Raw genomic sequence first — 12,194 nt, 5'->3', positions numbered from 1 at the left:
ACTTTGCGACTTGGTTTGCTTAAAAAAGTCGTATTATTACACTACGCTCGCTAAAGTTCGAAGGTGTAAATAAAGGAAAAACAGCAAAAATATGCCTTGAAATAAATTTCATCTGTGCAGATTGTGAAAAAAGTGGACTCGTAATATAACACAATGATCGCAAGCTCGCTTGTATAATAACTTCAAATGACTAGGTTTTTTTCTTCAGATTGTTTAATAATTTTGGTTCTGAGAACGCGCAAACTGAAGCTTCAAAAGCAGCTTTTTTATAAAATTTAATTTTTACTGCTTACGAAAGAGCTTTTTGCTCTACTTGTTCGTCAACTTGCTGTAACTAAAGCTAAAAATCGAACCTTAAAACGGTGTTTTCTCAACACTGAGAAAAAGTTATGGTAACTTTTCAAAATCGGTCGGAATCACAGTTGAATGGGCTTTAATATGATAGATCACTCAACAACAACTGATGTTTAATTGTGGCACCCAGTTTTGTGCGGAACAAGGCGAAGTTCAGTTCCGAAGTCAAATTCAGTGGTTAAAACCGGAAAACTGCAAAACTAAAGGTATTTTTTCTGTTGCAAAATAAATATTTAAGTGGAAAACAAAAGGTATTTTTTTACCTTGAATGCGACAGAACTTTAAGCTCAGCAAAATTGACCATGAAAATCCAAGTTTTTCAAGCTGAAAACTACAAAAATTTTGAATCAAACTAATAACGCTAAGCACTGATCCAGAAAAAATCTTTCTTTCAAAAAGTGTATAATTATTCGCCTATCTATGGTAGCTGGTATAAAAACAGATATCAAAGTAAGTTATATTTAAATTATGCAACAATTTTAGCTTGTTCTGTTTGATAAAAAAAATGTAATTCCACTAACTCTAATTGGCCATTTGGAAATTGTGACAAATTGATGCAATTGCAGCTATCATATCAAGCGGAAGTCTTCTTTTTTGTTTCATTCATTGTTTTATAATAAAATCAATCGTCTTTTTCCTCACTCCGACAAGATGATCACGTGGATCCGAATTCCTTCATCCACTCTTCGTACTTTTTCAAGTCATCATTGGAGACAGAACGAGACACCTGAACAGTTTGACAAAATTTAGTTACAAACGAAAGAAGGAAACCCGTTTGCTGTAAAAGTAGCACAGAATTTTCCGACCACAATAATTATTGTGATATGATGAGAAGATCTGAACGAACGTCCAGAACTTCAATAGCAATATTAACTTTGGTATATTCGACATAGTATATTTGACAAAATATTGAAAATTAAAAAAAAAAATTGCAGAAAACATCGAAAACTTATTTTATTGTAGTTAAACCAAATTGCCACAGCTGAACTTAAAACATAGCCAACTGAATGTTCGAAAAGAGTAATGAATGTAAGTAAACAAGAAAAAAAAACTTTGTTGAAAAATCTCAAAATTCGAAAAAAAATAGATGCCATTTAAGCTCTTTGAATTTCTAGAACAATTGATGATTGGCGCTTTCTTGATAGCATTATTCCAATTTGAGAAAACTGGATCAATATGTTATGTTTTTATTCCGCTGGAAATCTAATAATTAATTTCCACTTTCGAAACTAGAAATTGTTCATGTTTTTTCGCGCCATTTCCACGTTCGTATTTGGAGAGTGCTATTTACGTAACTTTCAGGAGATGAATTTCAACTTAACTCAAAAAATGCATGTATAACTAAGTGCATTCAGAAATGCATTAATATGAATGAATGCACATCAGTAGTTATTAGAGCATTCTAAGACTTTTTCCTGGAAAAAAAAAACAGCAAAAAAATCACCAAGATCTCTACAAGCGTCTTCACTATGTTCATTACTCTTAGTTATGAGCATTGGACTGTCATAAGCCTAATTTTTATAACCTCTATTCTCGGTTTACTCGCTCAATATTAGAAATACCACGAATAGTAATTGGAATGGGTCGAGTGATATATCATCTTGAAGCCATTTCAGTCTTGATTCAAACGACATTTTAAAGTTTTCAAAAATGTGTTGTCGAGAAATTTTTTTCGAGTTTCAAATTTTCAAATGTCGTTCAAACCAAGACTGAAAGGGCTTCAACATGCTTTATCTCTCGACCCATTCAAATTACTATTTATGGTGCCTAATTTTGCGTGGGAAACAAAAAAACACCCGAAGACAGAGTTCCTCCCGATTTTCAATGATTGGACTATTGCAAAATCGACTATTGCTATACGAATAACTTTTCAATTAAAATTCTTAGTTTTATATTTTCTCACCCATATTTGGTGCTCAAAGTTGAGTCTTTTAGTTGAGGTTTTTATTATGTAAGGAAATTTTGCGCAGTGATTAAAAGAAATAATCCGAACGCACTTAAATTGAATCACAAAACGAAAAAAAATCGATAAATTTTTCCTCGAAAAAAAATCCTGACAACTTTCAACCACGACCTAAGAAAGTGTCTTCACTTCGTTCATTGATTTGAATTCTGAGGCATAACTTTTACTAACCCGTTTAAGAGCGACTTCGAAGTCGTCGTGTGTGGTTGGGAGATCTATCTCATTGGGATCCAGTTTCTTAATCTCGTCCGCATTCAGCCCAGAAATACGTCTGCGCATGGCCATCATTGCGGCATCTCTGCACACATTGTTGATGTCCGCCCCAGAGTATCCATCTAGCATGTCTGCAATTGCGTCCAGAGTAACATCGTCCGCCAGCTGAAACAAATATTAAATTTATAGCCAAAAAAAGCAAAACAAAAACGGATGAGGTGCCGAAAATGAAAGGTTCGTCCAGTGGACTTGCTCTCAATCATTAGATCGGTGATTTCAGGCGCATCAATATAAATGACATCATCTTGCCAGCAGTCCCCTATCAAGAGTAAAACAGGCGGGACTGAAAAGGCACACTGAAAAACTTGTAGGCTGGCTATCTCCCATGCATGAACCATCTCAAAGACGAGAATGTTTTGGCTGTAAAATTTCCATACTTATTAAGAGTCATGACTGCCTTGAAAATGCCATTTAGTCTGATATGCACTGAACTCACTTTGATGTCCTTGAGGCATATGTCCAAGAGCTGTCGTCTGCCTTCCTTCTCGGGCAGGGGGATGTAGATCCTCTTTTCCAACCTCCTCCTCAAAGCCTCGTCTATGTCCCAGGGGAAATTAGTGGCTCCTAGTACCATCACCATCTTCCCTGGTTCGTTCCCACTGTCCACCCCGTCCATTTGAGTCAGCAACTCACTCTTCACTCGCCGACTGCTCTCGTGCTCTGAGTCCGAACCTGCAACACACAATGCTGTTTTCTTCCATTTGAAGCTTCGAAAAAATTTCTTGCAGTTTTAATTAGAAAGCGTGAGGCCTTCATTTAGCAAACCAATTTGAATTGAATTTTAAAAAACCAAACCATTAGTACATTAACTTGAGCGTGAATAAGGAAGGACGTTTAAAAAACAAAGCCAAAAAGCCTTAAAGGTTACTTCCTTCAACGACACCGAAAAACGATTTCAAATTTTTGACAAATCGAACGAACTATTCTGAAAAAGAAATAAAAATCCCATGCCATGATAGTTCAATTAATTATATCATTTGATTAAAAAGAAGCTCTGATAAACGGATGGGAAGCAGAGCTTCGCGCCATTTAGGATGCAACGCAAAACGTAGAAAATAAGTCGATGGCCACTATGTGAAAAAAAAAAACAATTTAAATCAGCAAAAACTTTATTCGTTAGTCTCACTCAAATAAAGTTCAATTTGAAAAACACAACCAGAGAAACAGTATCAACAGCTTTAAATTAGCATTCAAACATTTATCTACCACCGCCTAATCCAAAAAAAAGTGGGTAACCGATTGTTGAAACGAAAACAAATTTATCAAAAATTTTCTTGAGCTATACCGCTTAACACACAAATGCAATAAAATCTAACTTGCCCTTTAAATGGCCCAATATAAAGTGACTCAGCCAATGTTACATTTGCCGAACTCACAAATTGACGAATTATCGCAACGAATCAGTTTCTGCCAAAAAAAAGAAACTTGGGCTGAACCGATCGCCTTTTTGTTATTGTTTATTACATACTGGTGGGGGGGGGCGTCATACGAGCTTGGTCCGAGTCTAAGGAACATTGCTACTTCGAGGGGACGTTAGGATCTATCCTATTAAGATAAGTATTTAAAAAGGGAGAGTAGCCTGATGAGCTGCGTTAACGTGCTCCTAGTTGAACGAAAGAGCAGTTGCTCAGTCGAGGAAATATCAGGCAGAGGTAGCGGCAGAACATAAGGAGTGGGCCCGCCGTTGATTGAATTCGTTACGTGGTTTGTGTGTATCACTTTAAAAAGTGGTTCAAAATGATTAAAAACGAAATTGCTCCCGTCAGTGTCATTGTTAAACGAGATAAAATCAATTATCTCAGAAATTCTTTCGTCAAGTTCTTCTGATAGAACTGATTTAAAGTTATGTTTGATTTGTCTTTCAGGCGAAGGAAACTAATGATAGCAATCAAGGGTAAGGAAGTTACGGTACGATTTTAAAAAACGATAGTTGTCTATGGTGCTGTTGCGCAGAAAGGTTAAACATTTAGTATTTAAGTGATCAATGCAGCTATAATCGTGCACCCTGCCACGACACTGAGAACTGCGTTTTAAATGACTTTTAATTTGTTCAAGGAGTTATTTCTCGCAGTATGTGACCAAACAGGACAGGAGTAATCGATTATTGTTCCGATTAAGGCTTTCAACGTTACAAACAAAGTTTCCTTTGATTGTGTCCCGTTCGCCACAAGAGCCTTCAGGATCAATAAGCTATGCGTGGCTTTCTTAGAGGCGGTTTGTTTCCAACTCTTGGCAAAATAGAGTTCAAAAAGTTCAATTTGAAAAACACAACCAGAGAAGCAGTATCAACAGCTTTAAATTAGCATTCAAACATTTATCTACCACCGCCTAATCCAAAAAAAAAGTGGGTAACCGATTGTTGAAACAAAAACAAAATTATCAAAAATTTTCTTGAGCTATACCGCTTAACACACAAATGCAATAAAATCTAACTTGCCCTTTAAATGGCCCAATATAAATATAAAGTGACTCAGCCAATGTTACATTTGCCGAACTCACAAATTGACGAACTCACAAATTGCACCCTGCCACGACACTGAGAACTGCGTTTTAAATGACTTTTAATTTGTTCAAGGAGTTATTTCTCGCAGTATGTGACCAAACAGGACAGGAGTAATCGATTATTGTTCTGATTAAGGCTTTCAACGTTACAAACAAAGTTTCCTTTGATTGTGTCCCGTTCGCCACAAGAGCCTTCACGATCAATAAGCTACGCGTGGCTTTCTTAGAGGCGGTTTGTTTCCAACTCTTTGCAAAATAGATGGGCGGGTCAGAAGTAATTTTGGGTTTTTTCTACTGGAAGAATCGAATCCATTGATAGTGGGTTTAGAGTTGAACTCATAGAGCAGTAGGTTTCTGTTCGTGAAAACACTCATTGAGCTCATTTAAGTAGTTGATGAAAATACCGGTTGCCTCGACGATATTACTTTATTCAGCAAAAGGATAAAAATTGAAAATACAAACTTGAACTATTACTTTGGGTGGCCTCAGAGGAGCATCAAGTACGTAAAATTAAAAAGAGTGGAAGAAAAAAGACTGAACCTTGTCCCCCTGTATGGTCAATCCTGGTTGTCGACAGTTTGTTTCTGAACAAAACAGGGTCCTGGCTTGGCGCCCGCTAAGATATTTCGAGAGCCATCTGACTATACCTTCGGGTAAGCTCGAGCCGTGCAGCAGTTTGAATAAAATATGGTGCTATACCATATCGAAAGCTTTCGACGACATAAGAGTGGCGAGTACTGTTCGTTTTGGGGGTCTCTTTTGGTTAAACTCATCTGTTATAGAAACAAATTCCAGTGAAGACAGGGCTGTAGTGGTTGAATGGAAAGGCCTGAAACCGCTTTGCTGGGGGTATTTTGGTAGATTGACGGTGAGTTTGGAATTGATTAAGGCTTCCCAAAACTAACCGCTAGTCTGAGAATCGATATCGGACGTTACGATTCTGGTGATTTATCTTCTTTGTTGGGTTTCGGTAGAGGAACGACTTTCGAGTTTTTGCAAACTTGGGAAATTGTATTAAAAACTACGGAAAGGTTTTAAGTATGTTTGAGACACTTTGTTGCAATTAGCCCTATATTATTTGAAAAATACGGTACACAAACCATCGGGACACAGCGCGCTGGAGGTTTAAGCGAAAGTTATCACTGATGCAAATTCTATTGGATATAATTTAATTTAGTTTTTTAGGATGTGTATTAACATTTCTTTGTCACTCCGCTCCTTTAATTTATGCTGCTAAACTTTTGCCATTAAAAATGATTAGGTGGCTTCCCGCCATATACTTCGCTCCGCTCAGGGAGCTAACCCCACCTTCCAGAACTTGCTGGACGCCGTGCCGTGACTGAACGTCTGGAGAAAGTCTCGTAAACGTTTTTTGCACTAAACTGTTAGTTTTTAGATTTTGGCTTTAAAAAAACACTTACCTTCGGTAAAAACAATTTTTAAGTGCAATTTCGTTTTTATCCCCTACCAGGGATTTAGCTTTTAGAGGGAGGACGGGCAAAAGAAGCGATGACGCCAGGAGGAAATATGTTGACGAGCAGCTGCTAAAATCGCATCAAGTAGGTTTTTCTCCGCTGTGATTACATCTTGCGGCAGGGGCAATGATTCCAAGACCTGTTCAACTTATGCAATAAAACTTAGCCAGTCCGCTTTTTCGATATTGATGTGTTTTAACAGAGACAGGGATTTCATCGCGCAAAGGAGGTTCGTTTAAAATAGAGATGATCTGATACTACAGTTGAGAGAGGTTGCCAACTCAAAGACAGAAGAAGGGAAGGAGATGCTAAAGAAATGTCCTGTGACGACGATATTGTTTTGTCATAGGGAAGCCTAGTTTGGTTGAAATTGTTAAATGGCGTTAAAAATTGAATTCATGATTCCAGTAAAAATGCTACCTATGGCGTGCTTGGAAATCCACAGAGGGGAATGCGCATTAACGTCCCCCAGCAGTAAACTTTCGTCTTCAAATAGAAATTGCGCGAAGGACGGTTTATAGTCATTTGGGCAGCAGCTGCGCGAGGGAAATAGACATTCGAGACTCGGAAGCTTTGGCTGTTGGCATTAACTATAAAACTCTGAGCCTCCAGATTTCCGTCATGGTTACAGTCTAGTTCCTCGTACTTGAGAGAGCTACTACTATCAACAGAGCTCCAGCGCTACAGCGAAATTTTCAGTGCTACAGATCGTGATTATAGCAAAACTACCACCAATAGGTTAACACGTTTTTTTTGCGAGCTAGTTTAGAAAAAAAGAAGGTTGTACTAATACACCAATGCTCGCAAGGGTAAATGTTTTAAAAGATAAAGAGTTCAAAGAATTAACGCTGCGCGGGGCTGGTTACAGTTAGCGCGGGGCTGATTACAGTGGGCTGCAGTATGCGATTCTGGGAACAGTATGAGCAATAAAAAATCTCTATGATCGTGTGTAAGATTCGGGAGTTCACTATATTTAAAATGGATCCACTCGCAAATCAACCACATTTACTTGGTTCCGTTTGATGACTTGGTTTCACGGGGAGCAAGAAAAAGGGACGTGTAAAGAAAAAATCAAAATAGCAAACATGTGAAACTATTTTAAGAGTTGATGCCGTACATATTATATAGTTAGGCGGACTCAAAAACCACTTTGTGCCGATGTTCAGTTCAGTTGTGTCATGAAAACAGCTTGAACCAATTTTTCTCACCAACACACAGCGACGGCTGCGTGATGCTCAGCTCCAACTGAATCCGACTTACCTCTCTTGCTGCAGAGAGAATCAATTTCGTCGATGAAGATGGTACTGGGCGCATAGTAGCGAGCCATTTCGAACAGCAGCCGCACCAGCTTCTCACTCTCTCCTCTCCATTTGGAGGTCATTGTGGCTGAAGAGACGTTGAAAAACGTCGTCCCACACTCAGTCGCCACAGCTTTCGCTAGAAGTGTCTTGCCAGTTCCTAACAATTATGTTAACTTAAGGATAACTAAAATTCATTGGAATCGATTAGAATACGCTCAAAACATTGAAACACTTTGGTTATTCACTAATTGTTCCGACCATTCTAAAAATGTTGAGGAACTTGGTTTTCGGGTTTGTTTAAGTTTTGTTCTTTTTTTTGTTTTCCACACAAATAATCATCGGAATGGGTTGAGTGATATATCATATAGAAGCCATTTTAGTCGTGATTCGAACGACAGTAAGAAATTTTGAAAAAATTTTCTCAGTGTTGAGAAAAGCCAGTTTGAAACTTTTGATTTTTGGTCACGATTTTAGGAATTTCAAGCTAATAAGGTGAGGCTAAGCAGGCTTTCGAAATACTTATTTTCAAAACTTAGTTTCACTGGAGTAAAGTTAGTTTTTGGAGTTTTTTAGCGCCAATTTGGGAATCAAAAACTTCAAAATTCAAAAACATTCTGCAAAATCCTTGAAAAGTTTTTGCAATTTAAAAAAAAAAATTTTTTTTTTCGTTTTTCTTCAAAGACGGTTTCCCATTTACAGAAAACTGGATTAACCAAAATGTTTTGACTCCAGTGGAATAAACTAACAAATTTAACGTCTATTCAACAAACCAGAAGTATTCATGTTTTTCTAGGTCTTTTTACTTTTGCTGTTCAAAAGCGGACTTAACCTTCCTTAAAAAGGAAATCAACTGAAATTAAAAAGAAATCAGAAGTTTAACCCCAAAAAGATAAATTTGAGCGTGAACAATTTTCACTTTTCCCTCAAAAAATAATCGCGAAAATTATAAGTGACATTCACTTCGTTTTTTTACACACGAAAAGAAATCAGTTTCCGACATACCGGGTGGTCCAACCATTAGAACGCCCTTCCAGGGTCGTCTTATGCCGGTGAAGAAATTCGGCATCAGCATTGGAAGCACCACAGCTTCATCCAGGAGACGTTTTGCGTCCGCATTACCCGCAATGTCACTCCAATGGATGTTCAGATTACGCATCAAAATATCGCGTTGCAGTAATTCGATCAAATCTTTGTCGTATCCAGAGGGTTCGAATGGTTTGTCTTCTGCCTTGACAGGAATCTTGTCCTTGTCTCTTCCTCCAACTGCACCTGGATTGCCTTTACCCTCAGGAGGCGCTGCTTTACCTTTAACTGGAGCGTTTGGCGAGTTCTTTGCTTGGGCTGCATTTGCTCTCGCCTGTGCAACCCTATTTGCCGCCACGCTCTTTGGCACTACTACTGGTTTAGGAGCCGGTTTTTCTGCTGGAAGATTGCTTCGTCTATTTGCTGGTCGTGGGGCTGCACGCTGGGCAAAATGTGGCTGTTGAGGGCCAAAAACATCTGGATCATTTTGGTAATCGTCATAATCACCTAGTTTAAATTTCGGGATGATTAGATTCTTCAACATCACAATCTTATGAACGAAAATTCAGAAGTGTGGACAGGCGACCTTTTATGTGACCTTTTGCTAACCAACGTAAGGAAGATCGCCGAAAACCATTGGAAATGCTAGTTTGCTTCAATGTTTTGAACTTTTACCAATTTCCCAAACTTTCCCTCGTTTCAACTGGGTCGCTTAGTTTGTGGGATGAAACTATAAATTAGCTAATGTTTTTTCCCTATTTCGACTTCCTCAAAAAAAGCTCGTAGTTAGCCAAGTGTGGTTTTTTATTAAACCCCATGATTTGGATTCCAAAGTGAAAATTGAATTCAATTGAAAAACTGAAAAATTGGCAATTTTTTCAATTTTCCAAAAACAAGTTTCAAATTTTTGAATTCTGTATTTCAATTGTTCTGGCCGGAAGATTCTGTGCCACCATTTTAAGAGCACACGCAATTCAAACCTCATCTAGTGGTCGCTTATACTATAAACTGTGTTCGTTTGACAAAAAAATTAGGCGGAACTATGATAGCATGCTCAATTTCATGGGAGCACAACTCAGAACGAGAAACAATTTAGCTATTAATACCCATTACCTGCTCCTCTGTCTTCTTGCATATTGTCAAATCTTCGGGCTCCTTTCCCACCATCCATGTGCATGGAGTCAAGTATCCTTACAATATTCTTCACGTTTTGCAATTCAACAGTAAGATTTTGCCTCATTGTTAACCATTTATCTCGTATTCGTGGTTCACTGCATGCTTGGACATTTCGCTGGATTAGTTTGATCACACCTTCATAAAAAACACTAGCTTGTTCGTATTGTCCCAGCAGAGCTAACTCACGGGCACTTTGCACATCACGATCTATATCTGACAGCTCCTTGCTGGAACCAATAGCTGCCATTGTCTATGAAAATTTTTTAAACAGTAATATTCGAAGTTTTTGTCACTCGGGAATGCCCACAAACAGAGAACAGATACAGAGATTTTTATTTTATACAGTAGCGAAGCTGAGCATTTAAATTATCTTAATTTTGTAAAGGGTGAACTCAATTTCTGCAAAATGAATTTAACTTTTCTGAATGTTTCAAGAATTTCAAATGTAACTCAAAAACTAGAAAAGACATCACACGTTCCTTGAAGAAAAAGATAGTGCGTATTCATAGGTTCCAAAATAAAAAATCAGTCCCATAGATTCCAAAATAAAAAAGCACTCGCATAAGTTCCAAATCTTTTCAATTGGTCAAAAGGCTAAATTAGTGTAACATTCGTCTACTGCAGTCACACATGAGGCTTAAGAAAAATAGGCCCTATAACCACTGGCTCAAGGGTCAGGGACACTATCTCTTGTGTTTTTCTACCTCAAGAACGGTCGGAGCCAGTTCGGTTCGCTTGTGACATGAGACTACGACCCGTTACAGCTTAAAGGCTACTACTAAAATATCCCCCCACTCTAGAATTAGAAACGTCCCCATACTTAGGTCTCTAGATACCCAAAATACATGAACGCCGTTAAAAACCGGGTTGGAACAATCCGTTAAGTTACTTTTTATTAGACAGTGGAACTTTGATCCATTTCAGATGGATCAACCTAAAACTCGCCTTACCTCAACATAACAATTATAAAACACACTCTAGGAATTTAAATTAAGTACTCACATTGTAGCACGCTCAAGAACCAGGAAGTAAATAAGTCGGTAAACAACTCAAGAATTAATAAAGTAACTAATATGAGTTTAATGTCAGTCAGTTTTAACAACAAGAACAAGTTTTTACTCTAGACTGCAAGTTCTCGTGAACCATTGGGACACTCTAGCTGTCCACCTTTCCACCGAAGGTTCACTCTGGTCCAGTCAATAATAGTATTCCAATCGTAATAATCCAACTCGAGGGAATGCTCTCGTCTCTGTCACAGATGGGACAGCTCTACTCTAGGTTATTATTGCTTTCGAAATTGCGAATAGCAATTTCCCACCAATTTTTCTAGCAACTTTCCCGCGATTGTTACTCAATTGTTCTGAAATTGTTCTGATTTTCAGTTCTCACGAGAAAATCGTGCATGACAGGTTCCATTCGAAATTTTGAAAAATTAAATTTCACTCCAAAATCAAGTGTTTTTTGCTTCTCTCAAGGTCAAACTTCCAAATATGACCGACTGGCACATACTCCCCGGACTCGAGATCGATGTCCTCATCGCGCGCTGTCTTCTGCCAGTGAGTCCCAGAAAAACCGAGTGTTGCTCAAGATACAGTGCCAGTGGTCATTTACAGAAGTTTGCAGCAGATTTAAGCTTATCTACACCCCAAAATTCACAGCCATTTAAAATTTTCACATTATTGCTAAACAGCAACCAAAATCTGCATATACCTGCACCCTTGAATTTTCGCTTTTCAAGCCAATCATTTTAAAATCTCTTTTGTCCTATTCAATCAGGAAATTGTCATGCAGCATTTTCGATTTATAAAATAAATATAGTATATTAGTAACAATATTTGCTTTGTTAAAATTTCTTTTTCGTGAATCCAAGTTTCACTCGGATCCACGCTCAAGCCCCCCTTCCCTCTCAAGACTCAAGATCCATCCGATTTGCCCATTCATCTCGTACTCTTCGCCTTGGAGGTACTGCATCCTGAAGTGCTAGATGCGGCAAACTGTCTCAACAGTTCCTCTTCATCATCGGAACTAATCACAATCTCCTCCCAAGCCTTCAGCTGTTCATAGGATCGCATCCATTCTCTCTGCTCCTGCAATCTCTTTGCTTGGTTGGGTAGTGCCTTCACCCTA

At 38.2% G+C, this 12,194-nt stretch overlaps 2 protein-coding genes across 2 annotated transcripts in view; one reads left to right on the top strand and one right to left on the bottom strand.

The window, feature by feature from the left end:
- LOC134838876 (dynein intermediate chain 2, ciliary-like) overlaps window positions 1–12,194 on the top strand; it is a 335,209-nt gene that overhangs the window by 241,884 nt on the left and 81,131 nt on the right. The window lies entirely within an intron of this gene.
- LOC134838890 (katanin p60 ATPase-containing subunit A-like 1) lies at window positions 798–10,315 on the bottom strand. Its single transcript, XM_063854194.1, has 6 exons — window positions 10,005–10,315; window positions 8,871–9,398; window positions 7,828–8,025; window positions 3,027–3,262; window positions 2,489–2,695; window positions 798–1,081 (listed from the first exon to the last, which is right to left on the bottom strand). Exons 1-6 carry the CDS (start codon window positions 10,312–10,314, stop codon window positions 1,010–1,012), a joined length of 1,551 nt encoding a protein of 516 aa, XP_063710264.1. The 5' UTR covers window position 10,315; the 3' UTR covers window positions 798–1,009.

This window comes from Symsagittifera roscoffensis, chromosome 2 (assembly GCF_963678635.1).
Source record: "Symsagittifera roscoffensis chromosome 2, txSymRosc1.1, whole genome shotgun sequence".
NCBI classification, from domain to species: domain Eukaryota; kingdom Metazoa; phylum Xenacoelomorpha; order Acoela; family Convolutidae; genus Symsagittifera; species Symsagittifera roscoffensis.
The sequence above is the reverse complement of the archived record's forward strand: the minus strand, read 5'-3'. Positions and strand labels throughout refer to the sequence as shown.

Coding starts and splice junctions, on each gene's coding strand:
- LOC134838890 (XM_063854194.1), bottom strand. CDS start 10,314: ATGGCAGCTATTGGTTCCAGCAAGGAGCTGTCAGATATAGATCGTGAT. Junction 9,399..10,004: donor GCAAGAAGACAGAGGAGCAG/GTAATGGGTATT, acceptor AATTTAAACTAG/GTGATTATGACGATTACCAA. Junction 3,263..7,827: donor TTCTCTCTGCAGCAAGAGAG/GTAAGTCGGATT, acceptor TGTGTGTTGCAG/GTTCGGACTCAGAGCACGAG.